The 17,340-nt window shown below is 33.6% G+C and overlaps 1 protein-coding gene across 1 annotated transcript in view; it reads right to left on the minus strand.

The window, feature by feature from the left end:
* Positions 1-1,786: 1,786 nt before the first annotated feature.
* Positions 1,787-17,340, minus strand: part of LOC143069255 (2-aminoethylphosphonate--pyruvate transaminase-like) — a 46,295-nt gene continuing 30,741 nt past the window's right edge. The window contains exon 8 of the mRNA XM_076243792.1: positions 1,787-1,948. Within this exon, the coding sequence (XP_076099907.1) occupies positions 1,806-1,948 (143 nt within the window). The 3' untranslated portion in view covers positions 1,787-1,805. The remainder of the gene's footprint in view (positions 1,949-17,340) is intronic.

The following is a 17,340-nucleotide window of genomic DNA, read 5'->3' on the forward strand; positions in this document are numbered from 1 at the left end:
TTATTTTGTTCATTTTTTTTGGGGCTTCAGGTGACATATGTGGTCTTCAACTTTGTTTACCGTAACTGCATTATTTTTTTCCCCAACATGCATGCAAAATTTCTGCAAAAGTTAAAACAGATGATATTGTTATGCTGTAGCAAAAAAAAAAAACACACTGTTCAATGCAGGAAATAAGTGTGAAAAATGCAACGGGGTTATAATCACAATAATATAAATTCGTGTTTAGAATTTTTTTATATAAATAAAACAGAATTTTTCTCAATATAGCAAAAATTAAAATTGCTTTTCAGTCTGAAATGACAAAATCACTATTGAATTCACGCAATCATTTCTGAATTCACAGTAGTCAAAATATGGGAAATGTTGCATCACAATAGTCAAATCAAAACAACAGTATAATATGGTCAGCTACACATGATGACAAACAATCCTACCAAGTATAAGAGCTTTCTGTCAAAAAGTCACTGTGGAGTTGCATTCACAAGGTGATTGACCTTCAATACTAAAAAAATTGCGAAGTCCCATAACTCCTGTAAAAATAGTCAAATCAAACTGCTGACATAGCAGGGTGAAGAGAATATAACTACAAATTATATCTGAGACTGGATGTGTTTTGGACAAAGGCCATTACCATATTGCTGTGGCCTGATGCTAATGGGGATAGAACAGACATTCCTACAACCATCAACTCCAACAATGAAGCAAAGATATCTTTATTTTACTTCTTGAAACTGAAACTAGAAGTTTTAAGAAACCTTTATTGCTCAACTCATATACATAAAACATACCAAAATTTCTATTGGATTATAAAAACAAGGACATTATCTTCAATACACATGATTTGTAATCTATTTCACAAAAAGACTTATGATTAAGATTGATTGTCAGTCATGAACAATTTAGTAGACTTACGGCCAATCTTAGTTGTAAGTTTTTTTGTGACAATGATTGCAGATCATGTATATTAAAGATATTCTCCTTGTTGTTTTTTTTAGACTCCTGTTCTCAGGAAGGCTAGATCATTATCACAAGTAATTTTCAAAAAAAATTTTTTTATTAGATAGACCTTTTTTGGAACCATTTTAAAAACTAGACTATGTGATGCCCACACATAGTCTAGTACAAATTTTCTTTCAAAAGAGCAAATATCAATAAAAAACAAAACCCTGATAAAAAGCACACCTTCAATAAATGAACAAACAGCCAGCAAAGTGAAAATTTCCTAGCATTCAAACTATAGGAGTTATCTGGTATAGCTACATGTATTTAAGGAATGACTGTAATATTTTTTCTGTCTATGACGAAACAACATCAAAATTGTGGTGCACACTGAATAACCTGTGTAGCTGGTCATTTTAAATTGTGCACCACATTTTTTATGATATTTCGAATAGACATAAAAGTATTGCAGTCATTTCTTATAATTTAATTCTAAATTTCATTTTAAACCAGAGTAATTAAATCATGAAAAAAAACGTTGATGACGTCCCGGTCACATGACAAAATTATGTCTATGAGCTAATAAACAAAATGTCAGCCAATCAGAAGATGTGTTAAATCCAAAATTAAATCATATACAAATGTACCCATAATGGGACGTATAAATGACAGGTGTGAAACAATATGCTCCCCAACTTTTTGTATTGAAGACCCATTAAAGGCCTTCAGCTGTTTTCTGCTCTTTGGTTGGGTTGTTTCTTTGACACATTCCCCATTTAATTCTCAATTCATTTGCACTAATTTGTATGAATGTACCAATCTGAATGACATTTTTCCAATAAAATAGTTTTTTTCTTTTTTTATTATTTCATTTTTATATTCATTTCTTGAAGTACTTGTTTAATTGCAGTTAACAATCCTTTCATGTCCTCTGGGTATATATGTCCTATACTTCCTATTCTAAAACAGTCTGCATTCAATACTTTCCCAGGGTAAATAACGTAACCTGAAATAGAAATAGAAATAGACATTTACTTTTCAAAACCAATAATGATGAACATGATGAAAACCAGGTCGAGCACTACAATAAATGCAACATTAACTCTAGAGCTTTTAGACTGAAGATATTATCATACAATCTTATTAAAATGACACACAGCGACATATAAAAAATCGAGGAGCAAGTGATGAGAACTTATTTTAATAAGATTGATTATCAAAATGATTCATATATCTGAGACATTTTCAATTCTAGTGCTTTTAAACTTAAAAACCACTTTTGGTTTGGCCTTGATATGTCCGAGGCATTTTTAGTTTAAGTGCTTTTAAACTTAAGAACCCCTTTGGTATGGCCTTGATAATATATATGTCTGAGGCATTTTCTTTTTTAAAGATTGTTAATGGGATTGTTAACCCTTTTGCAGATTTTTATTATTATTGCATATAGATAATTGGGTAAATTCTTAAACTATAAATTTTAATAAAAAATCAGCATAAATTTCCATAACAGCATACAGTAACTGCTGTGTAACTCAATCAACACTTTTAATAGTTTATAGGAGATAGTTCTAGAATAAATCAGTTAGTTAACATCCAGAAAAAATGATTTTAACTTGTTGATACACATTTTCATTGGGTATATGCTACCTTATGTTTATGCATCAGTTTCACACAACATAAAAGCAAGCTTGAATTCACTATATGTATTGATTAAGGTGATCCCATTTTTACAAACTTAATATATCTAAATGATATGGGTTTTGCTTACATAAACATCAATGGTGGATAGTTGTTCCATTAGCAATCATACCTCTTTCTCTTTAATTTTATAATGACTGAACTTTTTTTAGTTCAGCCTGACAAAATTTGTATAGACTTTCCCTATTAAGGTCATACTTAGTATTTTTATTTGTCCATGTTAAAGGCCGGCTATGTCAGAACAACCATACAAAATTTAGTCATTCATAACATTTGAACATCGAACTGATAATAAAATTGAATTACATTAAAAAAAAGAGACTTCAAAGAGTCTGTGTCACTCACCTGATGTTAATATCTAATCATTTTATACTTAGACATGATTAAGCAGTAATATGGCTACTGAATTCAAGTTCATTCTCTAATATATGGATAAAAAATACTGTAATTAAATTTTTTTTAGAACAAAACAAAAATCTTAGAGGCTTAAATGGTAATACAAATAAAATACTGAATAGTTTAAAAATATAAGAAAATGTGGTATAATTGCCAATGAGACAACTCTCCAAAAGAGTCCAAATGACACAAAAATTAACAACTACATTATATATGTCACAGTACACCTTCAACAATGAGTAAAACCAATACCTTACTTGGAATTTATTATTATTACATTTTATTTTTGACAAGTTTTCTAATCTTGTACGAATCATAACAATACACAAGGTCTGATAGCTTTTAACCCTATTAAAAAGGACCAGAAATTACAATTTATTCATATGAAAGTATAATTGATGGCTGTAAGGAGGTTGCAAAATAAAGGACCCCATCCAGACCATCATCCATGTAAGGAGTGATGGATGATGGTCTGGATGCAGTCTTCACGCCGAGTGGCAGCCCAGGCAGCCCAGGCTGGTAAAATTGCTCTCGGGCCTGTAAAAATTAGACCTACAGGCCAACAGAATTTAACTAAAAAAATATAAAAATTGAGCTGCGGGCCTGTAGATTTAGCAGTTCAGCGTGAAGACTGTGGATGGGGTCCTTTGTTTCTGTATTCTTAAATGTTCCCTATTATTTATATTTTGTCTATCATTCTCTATTCTTTATATTTTAGTACCACATAATTCTCTATTCTTTATATTTAAGAACCATATTATTCTCTAGTCTTTGATTTTTTGCCGTATTTTTTTGTGTACATATTTCAACAGATTTGATACTCTATTCTGTAAACCCATCCAACCCTTCATGTATACAGAAGGACAAGGAAATAAGACCAAGGAAACATAAATCTAAACCTCTGCACAGACAAAAATGACTCAATGCAGAAAATCTAAAACCTCTAGCATTTTAATAAGATTGTTTAATTTAAAGGAAATCCACACTAACTAAAAGCACTGATCCACCTACACCTATTGCACATCTAGTAGTAGCCTCACGAAAACACCACAGACAATAACAATAAATTTCATAGTAAATATAGACGTGGTTAAAAAGCCAGAGGCAAAAATACAACAAAAATAATTATTATGAAATAAGAGGATATAAATTAGGATATCTACCTACAACCAAGATATTAGTGATATGCTTAAGTGATTCAGCTTTGCCCTCCAAAGTCTAACTATATGTTTAAATTTTGTCAACTTCTTAACTAATGCGCTCATAAGGACAAGGTTCACTAATGGCACAAAATGGACTAAAATATCAACTTTATCATAAAACACCAAAAGGTCTCAATTTGGTTCGTAAATGGGTCTATTTCAAAAGTATAAATGCTAAATATATTAGTTCTTTTCATAAGAGTACAAGATATTCGCCAAAAGTAAGCCCATTTTGGACATTTTGTCAAAATATGATGATTTTGTGCATTTTTCAGACCTAAAAGCTTTTGAAACACATTTACTGCCACTTACGATCTAAAATGTGTTGTAACCAAAAGATTCCAATTTTGATACAGATTTCATCAAAATTAAAACTTTTTGGATCGTAGATGGAGATCCAAGGTTAATTATGCCAAAAACAATTGAAATTATGGACAAAAAGTACCAAAATTGACCTTTTAATACAAATGATGCTCATTTAAGGGGTCATTGCTCCATAAATAGTAAAGGAAAGTGCCAGAAAAAATATTTTTGTCTTAGTAGTATTATCACAAGTATTTCTATGTGAAATATGTAATTTTTTGGCCCGATTTAAAAAACATAAAAAATTCAGGGCCAATTTTAACCCTTCATGAACCTTCTCCTTTTCATTTATAATGATTGAAAATTACCCTGAATCTCCTGAGTCCAGATGAACCACACTACTTTTCAGTCTGGCATATTCACTCCATTCAAGGAGTTCATAAGAAAAACATATACGACTGGTACCATGGGTAAACATATAAGACTTTGGGTGATGGTCAAACAGATAAGATTGTTAGTGTCAATTTGATGAATAGATAAGACTGGCCAACAGTAAAGTATAAAAGACTATGGCGGTGTATGGCCAATTGTTAAGCATAAAATACTTATGGCCAAAGGTTAAACCAATAAGACAGCAATGTCTATATTTACCTGAAGACTACGGGTAAGACTAGGAGAGATTTAGAGCTAGACATTTTGTATAAACACCTTTCTGTTGTTGAAGAATTAGATTGACTATTTACCTAAAGATGTCTTGTTTATTTGTGTTGCATTGTTATGCACTCTACATCTCCCTTTTATTCATTTCATAGGTAACCATGGGGTGTTTAGCAAACATCAATTAAATTGCATAAAGTCACACCTTATGTTGACAAATAACAGATTTCATATAATAGCAAGATTTTACATTATAATCTTTTTAGTGTTCAAAAAAGTTACTTCGTCGTGCATTTCTTTTACACAATAAATGGAAATAAAAAAAATCCCACCTGGGCTTTCTCAATAATATTTTTACAGTGTTATGTACTACTTTTGGGACAAATTATATCAAAATTATAGACAACTCAAACTACGGACAATTTTATGTTCAGGGGGTCTTGAAATCTTTTGACAGCTTCCGAAATACTTATTTTTAACCTTTTTCAGCTTGACCAAATCACTACTTTACTTTAAAATTCATGAATCAAACTTTTTCACAGTGTAATTTTATCCCCCTACTTGCTATTTGAGGCATAAAACATGAAGAAATAAATTTGGAAGGGGTATAAAAAAGATTGGCAAGTAACACACTGTCCACATTAGGGACTATATTCAAAAATCAAGGGACAATAACTGTACTCGGACCTACTATTTACAGTGTTTCCCTCATTAATGATGGTAATATGGTGCAGAAATGTCTCTGCATACATTTGTCGAGATTTTTAAAAGGATATAACTTTTTTAAACTTTGGTCTAAATATTTGCATTCTCAATTAAAAATTCCAATAGGAAATAGGTTACATTATTGTGAAATTAAAGCATTTTTTTAGGATGTTTCAGCCAGTGGCATTCTTCAGTTTCTAATAATCTATTCAAACTAACATGGTAGATATGTCACTTTCACTATCAATAAGATGTTATACATTTTGATTCTTGCAAGGATCTAAATGTGAATTACAACATCTTAAACATTGTGACAAAGACATGTCTACAATGTAGTTTACAGTTTAGAAGGTTATTTATTTAAAGAAACTGTAGAAGTTTACTGGCTCATTCAGATCAGGTTTGATTGAAACAGTTGCTGCAGTTTCAGAGAAGAATATCTAAAAAAAAGTTCACCATGATGGATGAGGATAAAGACTGTAAGTTGCCATAGAAAAACGAGACACGGCCTATAGGGCCAGGGGTTGAAGGCATAAAACTTTGCTCAGTGCTTGGAGCACAAAAATCATGCTCGAAACATGAAATCCAGCAATTTGATTGGTTGATTTTCGAGTCCGAGTACAAAAATCATGCTCGAAAGTTTTATGACCGTGAGGCCTGTTGTGGTAACAAAAAAAGCACACATTAATTTTTTTTTCATTCCATAATTTAAATGTATTGTAAATTTTCTAATCAAAGAGCTTTTGATGATAATGATGTTATTTTCAGCCTCAAATAGCATTAAATCTCAGATAGAGTAAATAACTTGGTGTTAAAACCAGTAAAGCATATTGAATACCATCAGTAATATCGAACAGGTGTCTCATTTACATCTACAAGATTTTATTCAGTTAAAAATGTCTTTATTCTGTTTAGACTAGAGTATAGTTTCATCATCTACAGGATAAATTGTTCCTGTCTGCTTTCAAATTCAAAAGGTCATAATTTGTTGATTCAAGTAGGTCACCCAAACCAAAACAGACCTAAATCTGAAAATGCTCTTCAATATTTACAGACATAAAAATATTATATAAATACTAGTAACTATTTGATTTCAGAATAACTGCAAGACAGGACGACATAAATGAGTCCAACTTTATATAAGTGTATTTTATCATGTGTTATGCAACAAAATCCAAATCCTATCTTTAATAAGACCCTCCCCTCATATGAAGTTCAAACAATTCATGTCTATTCACTATCCAAATAAGAAAGTTAACATCGTGAAAGTGAATTTATACACTCATGACTGTCCACCCTGATTATGCTCCCCAATGGATTTAAATGTATTAGGTTTATTGTTAGACACTAATGTACACAATTGCTATTACGTAATAAAAGATTAAACATTACCTAATTAAAAAAATTATAAGGGATCTTTTCAAAATTATTAAAATTTGTTAACAAAGAAATTATTTTTAAGATCTAACAATTAGAAAAGCTAATATTTGTTTTAATTTAACAAACAAACTTTAAGATTATTGTAGACGTGGATTCATGCATATTATCATTTCGGAATACAAATTTCAATGGATTTTGTGGGAAGGGATTCTGGTTTTTATACTAACTAAAAGGAAGAAGTATGGAGTCCACAGTGGGATTTTTACATGATTTTCCAAATAGTTTCTTAATACAGGGCTATTGTGTCCTCGAGACCCCATATTGAATCCTAAATGTGCAAAATAATAAAAGATAATTAAGGGAAAGAATAGAAATTGGGTACATTGTATGATTATTTCCAGGAAAAAGGATCTGCTCCAAAAACAGTCTCAAACAAAACGGTTTCCAAAAATCTTGCCAACAAATGAACAGAACAGAGAAAACTTAACTTCTGCTTTCAGAAGCATTACACTTCCTTCTTTGACCAATTTTAAAAAGTGACTCAAAAACTTAACCCTGTCATTTGAACTTAAAAAATGATGTCAAACCAGCAAGGACATTTGATACGGTGCTTTTTGTCCGCAATTCGCTTTTTGTCCGCTTTTGCTTTTTGTCCGATAATTTTGCTTTTTGTCCGAAACTTTTGCTTTTTGTCCGTTGCTTTTTGTCCGTTTTGCCTTTTGTCCGATTATTTTGCTTTTTGTCCGAAACTTTTGCTTTTTGTCCGTTGCTTTTTGTCCGTTTTGCCTTTTGTCCGATTATTTTGCTTTTTGTCCGAAACTTTTGCTTTTTGTCCGTTGCTTTTTGTCCGTTTTGCTTTTTGTCCGATAGTTTTGCTTCATGTCCGATATGAAATGTGTATATTTATGGCAGGTTTCATTTTGAACTTCAAAATACCATGTCCTTTTAGGAGTTAAATACAGACCATACTCACATTATAAATGATTTGTACATGAAATTTCATGTGTTTTACAATATATCGCATTACCTCTAAAATGGCTCGAAGCACTAATATCCTAGACCCGTAGGTGTTGGTCAACAGAGGGCAAGGGGAATACTCTTGTATATCCCTAAGTCTAAAAAACAACTATTGAAAGCTGGCTAAACTAAGACATACTCCAGGTAGGCCATTATACCAGAAGAAGAGGTAGTCAAACTCTTATAAATGGCTTATAGCACTTATGTCCTGGATCTACACGAGTTTATCAGCAACGAATTAAAAGGGGCATGAGTTTCGCCGGTATATCACGAAGTAAAAATAAACCTCATTATTGCCAGCTCTTCAAACTATGAGATAGGTAGGCAGTGCCTCTTAAATGGTCCATGGGCCATGGCACTTATGTCCTCGACCCGTACGAGTTGGTCAGAAGAGGGTAAGGGGAATACTCTAGTATATCACACAGTCCACCAAAAATAGTGACGGCTGCCCAAACTAAGACATTTTTAGGTGCGCCCTTATACTAGATGTTGGAGTAGTCATTCTCTTAAAAATGGCTCATAGCACTTATGCTATAGACCCGAACGAGTTTGTCAACAATGAGTTAAAAGGGGGATGAATTAGCCCGGTATATAACGAAGTTGAAATAAACTGTTGCCCGCTGGCTAAACTAAGAAATTATCCACGCGGGCCATAATATGAGAGGTAGAGGAAGGGATTGCCTCTATAAAATGACCATGAGCACGTATGACCTAGACCCGTACGAGTTAGTCAGCAAAGTGTAAGGTTGGTACCCTAGTATATAATAAAGTCGAACTAACATATTGCTGGATGGCTAAGAGATTCTCCGCGTGGGCCATGATACCAGAGGTAGAGGTTGTCATTACCTCTAAAATGGCCTAAATCACTTATTCCCTAGAGAAGTACGCGGTATCATCAAAGGGTTTAAAAGGGAGTTGGAACCTCTGTTTACAAAGAAGTCGAAATAAATTATTGCCGGCTTGCTTAAGTACGAGATTCTCCAAGTTGGCCATTAATCCTAGGTTAAATGTGTGCATTGCCTTTTAAATGGCTGATAAAACTAACGCCTTAGACCTGTACGAGTTTGTCAGCAAAAGGTTAAAGGGGGGATGCGATGCCTCCTTTTACAATGAAAATATAAATTAAGACGACTGGCCTAACTAAGAGATTCTATACGCGGGGTATTATATCAGAGGATGAGGTAGGCATTACCTCTAACATAGCCATAACACGTATGTCCCAGACCCGTGTAAGTTAATCAGCAAAGGGTAAGGGGGGTACCTAAGTATATCACAAAGTCGAAATAAACTATTGCTGGCTGGCTAAACGAAGAGATTCTCCACATGGGCCATAATACCAGAGGTAGAAGTGGCCATAGCCTCAAAAATGGCCACTTATGCCGTAGACCCGTACCAGTGCTTCAGCAAAGTGTTAAAAGGGGGCGGTGGTATCTATGTTTACAACGAAGTCGAAATGAATTATTGCCGGCTGGCCAAACAAAGAAATTCTCAACATAGGCCATTATAACAAAGGTAGTGGTGGACATTGCATCTAAAATGGCCCATACTTCTTATTCCATTGATCTGTAAGAGTTTGTCAGCAAAGGGTAAGGAGGGTACCCTGGTATATAACAAAGTCGAAATAAACTATTGCCGGATGGCCAAAAATAAAAGATGATCCACGTTTATCATGATACCAGAGGTAGAGGTGGGCCTTGCCTTTAAAATGGTTTATAGCACTTATGCCAGCAAAAGGAAAGGAGGGTATTCTAGTATATCGCAAAGTCGTTATGAAATATTGCCGGCTGTTCAAACTACGAGATTCACCACATGGGCCATGCTACCAGAGGTATAGGTGGTCATTGCCTTTAAAATAGCCTATAGCACTTATATGGCATATACCCGTACGAGTTTGTCAGTAAAGAGCTAAAATGAGGAGGTGGTACCTCTGTTCACATTAAAGTCAAAATAACTGTAGCCGGTAGGCCAAACTCCGGGATTCTCTACGTGGATCGTTATACCAGAGGTAGAGGTTTATTTCGACTTCGTTGTAAACAAAGGTAACACCTTTTATTTTTAACCCCTTGCAGGCAAAATCGTACAGGTCTTTGGAATTAGTGTTATATGCCATTTTAAAGGCAATTACCATATCTATCTCTGGTAAAATGGCCTACGTGGAGAACCTCTTAGTTTGGCCAGCCGGCAATACTTTATTTCGACTTTGTTGTAAACAGCGGTACCATCTCCCCCTTTTGATTCATTATTGTCAAACTCGTACGGGTCTAGGGCATAAGTGCTATAAGAAATTTGTATGGCAATGCCCTCCTCTATCTCTGGTAAAATGGCCTACGTGGAGAATCTTTTAGTTTGGCCAGCCGGCAATTATTAAAGTGTATTTCGACTTCGTTGCAAACAGAGGTACCACCTTACCCTTTTAATTCATTGTTGTCAAACTCGTACGGGTCTTGGGCCTAAGTGATCTGTGCCTTTTTTTAAGGTAATGCCTACTTCTACCTCTGGCATCATACCCAACGTGGAGAATCTCTTGGCCAGCCGGCAATTGTTTATTTCGACTTTTTTATATACCAAGGTACTTCCCTAACCCTTTGCTGACTTACTCGCTGGCTTATCCCTTATTGTAAGTAAGTAAGTTCAATAAATATAAGACTATATGCCAGGTCTTTCTGACAACCAATTACAAACAAATTGGGGTTTATCTAATGAGGCTTTTCCCAGGATGCAATTGCTCGTAGACTGTATACAGTTGACCAAATAATCCACAAATTCCGCAAAAGGATCTTTTAATTATAGGCCATGTCCATTTAGACATTAAGCAACAAAAGCCCAGCATGACCGATGCATTTGTCTTTAACATCTCCGATATTGATTCCGCGTGGCCTTCCAATTGACATGAGTGTCCATTGGTGTTCATTGTTAAACCTTTGGAGCTATATCAGTTTGTGTGGAAATTAAGAGCACGATGACCTTCCCTTGGTGATAACAACATGACCAACAACCATATCGTGTGTTACCAAAAGCCGTCAGCGATAGTCACACCGACAATTTGCTACCTTCGTGGACAAAAGCCTGGCTTTTCGCTGGATCCTAATTAACATCTAGTGTTGTCACTACCATTTGCTGTAGAGATTTAGTTGCACAACATAACAGAAACATTCTTTGTAAATACTCTATGTTGATATTTTGACATTTGGATGGTTCATATACCAATTGTAGCCGAAAAATGATAATGAAACATTTCTGTTTAATATCGATCTATTGTTGGAATTGTAAATTTTCATATTCAATTTTTGTTTGGTTAAAGATGACCATTTTAAATAAAGATTTTAATTTTTTAAAAAGCAAATGTTAGACTTGTGCTTTTATTGCCACTCAGTTCATATAACCTGTCATTTTAGTCGAGCCTGTAACTTTTGTTGCAGAAAGCTCGACATATGAATAGTGATCCGGCGGCGGCGGCGGCGTAAGTTAACTTCTGAAAAGCTTATTATTTTAGAAGGTGGAAGAATTGGATGCTTCATACTCTGTATATATATGCCGCATGTTACGAAGTTTCTGTCAGTCACATGTCCAATGTCCTTGACCTCATTTTCATGGTTCAGTGATCACTTGAAAAAAAAGTTCAGAATTTTTGTAATGTTGAATTCTCTCTTATTATAAGTAATAGGATAACTATATTTGGTATGTGCGTACCTTGCAAGGTACTCATGCCCGTCAGACAGTTTTCACTTGACCTCGACTTCATTTCGTGGATCAGTGAACAAAGGTTAGAATAAGTTTTGGTGGTCAAGTCCACATCTCAGATACTATAAGCAACAGGGCTAGTATATTCGGTGTATGGAAGGACTGTAAGGTGTACATGTCCAACTGGTAGGTGTCATCTGACCTTGACCTCATTTTCACGGTTCAGTGGTTATAGTTAAATTTTTCTGTCTTGGTCTGTTTTTCTCATACTTTATGCAATGAGTCTACAATATTTGTTGTATGGAATGATTGTAAGGTGTACATGTCTAGCGGGAAGATATCATCTGACCTTGACCTCATTTTCATGGTTCAGTGGTCAAAGTTCAGTTTTTGAGTTTTGGTCTTTTTATCTAATATTATATGCCAAAGGTCACTATAGTTGGTGCATGAAAATATCTTATGATCTATATATAAGTCTCCCAGGTTTTATTTGACCATGACCTCAATTTCACGGTTCATTGCACAGTGTTAAGTTTTTGTGTTTTGGTCTGTTTTTCTTAAACTATAAGTAATAGGTCAAGTATATTTGTTGTATCGAAGAATTGTTAGCTGTTCATGTCTGCCTGGTATGGTTCGTCTGACCTTTACCTCATTTTCATAATTCATTTGGTCTTTGTTTAGCTATCTTGGTTAATGTTAAGTTTATGTGGCAGTTGTAATAAATCTTTATACTTAGGGCTATCAACATAATATTAATGATGAGTAAAGTAGGCGAGACATTTCAGTGTGTGCACTCTTGTTTAAATGTGCTTATTTATCCGAGTCCTGGACTGCATTCCAGTGGCTTTCATTCGTTTACTTTTGTGTAAATTTTATACAGATCAGTATTTTTTCAAAGGTTTTACCAATATTTTAGCTGCATGTAACATCTTGAACACTCAGAACAGCAAAACAAAATTTAGATTTCAGAAATAAATAGCCTTTAGTCATCGACGAATAGCCGATGATTTCAAGAGTTGTTTTCGTTAAAGGATGATTCCTTTTTTTTGTGCAATACTTGCTCTTTCGGAGGCTCGAGGGTAATTTCAGCAAAATTTTTATCATTTTTGTTTTCATTACAAATTTTATTTATTACACTATTAGTTATAACTTTATGAATTGGCTCAAAAATCAACCCAAAAAATCGAATGATTTTGGCCTCAGATTTATTTTTCAAATGTTTATATCACTGTAAAAGCTCCAAATTGTCTCCCTTTAGTGCAATAATGACATTTTGTTTTGGCGTTAGAATTAAAATGTCTTTTTCAACTCATCGGTGACCTATAGATATTTTTCAAATATGCTTTACGTAAACTAAACAGTTGTAAAATTAAATCAATTTCTGTAATTTAGTTCTTTTTTTATTTCGATACATATATCTCTCTATTTCTCCTATTAGTTCAACTTAAAAAAAAGTACCTTGACAAAAATGGTTGCTTCTTTCGAGGGCAGATTGTGAGCTTAAGTGAACGATAACCCCATGTTTTTATTTGATTTTTCTATTTAGTATATGATAAAAGTTCATCTATAGAAAAACAAGCAAAATCCTACATGTATATTTAAAAAATAATGGATTAATACCCTCCAGTTCCCTTAACGACAAAAAAAAAATAAATAGAACATTACGTTCAAGTATCACCTTTAAACTTTAAATTTCGCCTTAACGATGTTTTCGCGAGAAATCCATGTATTATTATCGAATTACTACATTTAATCATTGTCTAGTGCCCTAAAATGAGATTTTCCGAGACGCTGGGTTTGAAATGGGATACCCTATTTAATTTAAACAATATTTGCAATCTTTTCAAAAAGATGCAGATGGGAATTTTCGTTCCTTATGAAAGTGTTCGCAAGGAGTTAAATTATAAACTCCTTATAGGATTATCAAAAAGCAACTATTAAGGACCCCCTTGGAATAAAGATCTTCCAAGACAACGTGTTCGAGAGTTTGAGTTTAATACATGACTTTTTAAAACTTAATGGACGGAGCAGGATTATCTTACTCTTCCAGTTAACCATACATCATCACAGTTGCATTGGTTCTTGTTGCTCAGATTTTAAATTTCAATGATTTCGTCCGAGACCACAATTGTCGTCCCTTGATTTTCGTTATTAGTCCCTAGTGATAACAGTGGGTTACTTGCCAATAATTTTTATACCCCTTCCAAATTTATTTCTCCTTGTTTAATGCCTCACAGTGTAAGTAGGGGGGGGGGGGGTGAAATTACACTGTAAAAAAATTTGGGTCCAGAATTTTACAGGAAAGTAGTGATTTGGTCCAGCTGAAAAAGGTTAAAAATTAGCACTTTGGAAGCTGTCAAAAGATTTCAAGACACCTTAAACACAAAATTGTCCATATTTTGAGTTAGACGCGATGAAGTTTTCTATAATTTTGATATAATTTGTCCCAAAATTAGTACAACACACTGTAAAAGTTTCATTGAGAAAGCGCAGGTGGGATATTTTAAATTTTCATTTATGTTCTAAAAGAAATGCACTACGAATTAATTGTGTTCTCGGACCATTTGTTTTGTGGACTGTTGTGTATCTTGTTGTTTTTCATTCAGCTGCGGCTTTGTTGGTTTGTTTCAACCCTTTTTAGTGTGATTATCCTTTGGTACACTTTGCCTCTCTCTTATATATGATATCGCAATAATTACATATATGTAAGCGTTCATATACATTTATATGGATACAATATTGAATTAAAATAGATATAATAATTAGATGAGTGAAAAAAAGAAAATGAAGTAATAATTGTACGTGTGAGGAGTTGGCATTCTTATAAAAAAGAAGATGTGGTATTATTGCAAATGAGACAACTATCCACAAAAGACCAAAATGACACAGACATTAACAGCATTAGGTCGTCGTACGGCCTTCAACAATGAGGAAAGCCCATACAGCATAGTCAGCTATAAAAGGCCCCGATAAGACAATGTAAAACAATTCAAACGAGAAAACTAACGGCCTTATTTATGTCAAAAAAATAAATGAAAAAACAAATATGTAACACATAAACAAACGACAACCACTGAATATTCAGGCTCCAGACTTGGTACAGGCACATACATAAATAATGTGTATTTGTTTGTCGTATAGTGTTTTGTAAATCAATGGTTTTCTCGTTTGAATAGTTTTATCATTATGTTAAATGGTGTCGGCGTTTGCTACATGTGGAAGTGCACACATTTACGACATGTTATTGCTTAAACGCACAGTTTCTTCTTCCCGCTAATAATATATAGTCACCATTTGCACTTATATGCGAATTGTTTATGTGTTACATATTTGTTTTTTCATTTATTGTTTTGACATAAATAAGGCCGTTAGTTTTCTCGTTTGAATTGTTTTACATTGTCTTATCGGGGCCTTTTATAGCTGACTATGCTGTACGGGCTTTCCTCATTGTTGAAGGCCGTACGGTGACCTAATGCTGTTAATGTCTGTGTCATTTTGGTCTTTTGTGGATAGTTGTCTCATTTGCAATAATACCACATCTTCTTTTTATAAGAATGCCAACTCCTCACACGTACAATTATTACTTCATTTTCTTTTTTTCACTCATCTAATTATTATGTCTATTTTAATTCAATATTGTATCCATATAAATGTATATGAACGCTTACATATATATAATTATTGCGATATCATATATAAGAGAGAGGCAAAGTGTACCAAAGGATAATCACACTAAAAAGGGTTGAAACAAACCAACAAAGCCGCAACTGAATGAAAAACAACAAGATACACAACAGTCCACAAAACAAATGGTCCGAGAACACAATTAATTCGTAGTGCATTTCTTTTAGAACATAAATGAAAATTAAAAAAATTCCACCTGCGCTTTCTCAATGAAACTTTTACAGTGTGTTGTACTAATTTTGGGACAAATTATATCAAAATTATAGAAAACTTCATCGCGTCTAACTCAAAATATGGACAATTTTGTGTTTAGGGTGTCTTGAAATCTTTTGACAGCTTCCGAAGTGCTAATTTTTAACCTTTTTCAGCTGGACCAAATCACTACTTTCCTGTAAAATTCTGGACCCAAATTTTTTTACAGTGTAATTTCACCCCCCCCCCCCCCCTACTTACAATGTGAGGCATTAAACAAGGAGAAATAAATTTGGAAGGGGTATAAAAATTATTGGCAAGTAACCCACTGTTATCACTAGGGACTAATAACGAAAATCAAGGGACGACAATTGTGGTCTCGGACGAAATCATTGAAATTTAAAATCTGAGCAACAAGAACCAATGCAACTGTGATGATGTATGGTTAACTGGAAGAGTAAGATAATCCTGCTCCGTCCATTAAGTTTTAACAAGTCATGTATTAAACTCAAACTCTCGAACACGTTGTCTTGGAAGATCTTTATTCCAAGGGGGTCCTTAATAGTTGCTTTTTGATAATCCTATAAGGAGTTTATAATTTAACTCCTTGCGAACACTTTCATAAGGAACGAAAATTCCCATCTGCATCTTTTTGAAAAGATTGCAAATATTGTTTAAATTAAATAGGGTATCCCATTTCAAACCCAGCGTCTCGGAAAATCTCATTTTAGGGCACTAGACAATGATTAAATGTAGTAATTCGATAATAATACATGGATTTCTCGCGAAAACATCGTTAAGGCGAACTTTAAAGTTTGTCTTGGCTGATTGAAGAAATTTCACAATAAAAACTGAAACGCAAAAACGCATAAAGATGTTTAGTCAGGACAATAACTTATATAAAACAACAGCAGAAATACATATAATGTATCACCAATGTAGGTTGTAAAATACTGTAGGTGATACTTAAACGTAATGTTCTATTTATTTCTTTTGTCATTAAGGGGACTGGAGGGTATTAATCCATTATTTTTTAAATATACATGTAGGATTTTGCTTGTTTTTCTATAGATGAACTTTTATCATATACTAAATAGAAAAATCAAATAAAAACATGGGGTTATCGTTCACTTAAGCTCACAATCTGCCCTCGAAAGAAGCAACCATTTTTGTTAAGGTACTTTTTTTAAGTTGAACTAATAGGAGAAATAGAGAGATATATATATCGAAATAAAAAAAGAACTAAATTACAGAAATCGATTTAATTTTACAACTGTTTAGTTTACGTAAAGCATATTTGAAAAATATCTATAGGTCACCGATGAGTTGAAAAAGACATTTTAATTCTGATGCCAAAACAAAATGTCATTATTGCACTAAAGGGAGACAATTTGGAGCCTTTACAGTGATATAAACATTTGAAAAATAAATCTGAGGCCAAAATCATTCGATTTTTTGGGTTGATTTTTGAGCCAATTCTTAA

Source organism: Mytilus galloprovincialis, chromosome 3 (genome assembly GCF_965363235.1).
Source record: "Mytilus galloprovincialis chromosome 3, xbMytGall1.hap1.1, whole genome shotgun sequence".
In the NCBI taxonomy this organism is placed as follows: domain Eukaryota; kingdom Metazoa; phylum Mollusca; class Bivalvia; order Mytilida; family Mytilidae; genus Mytilus; species Mytilus galloprovincialis.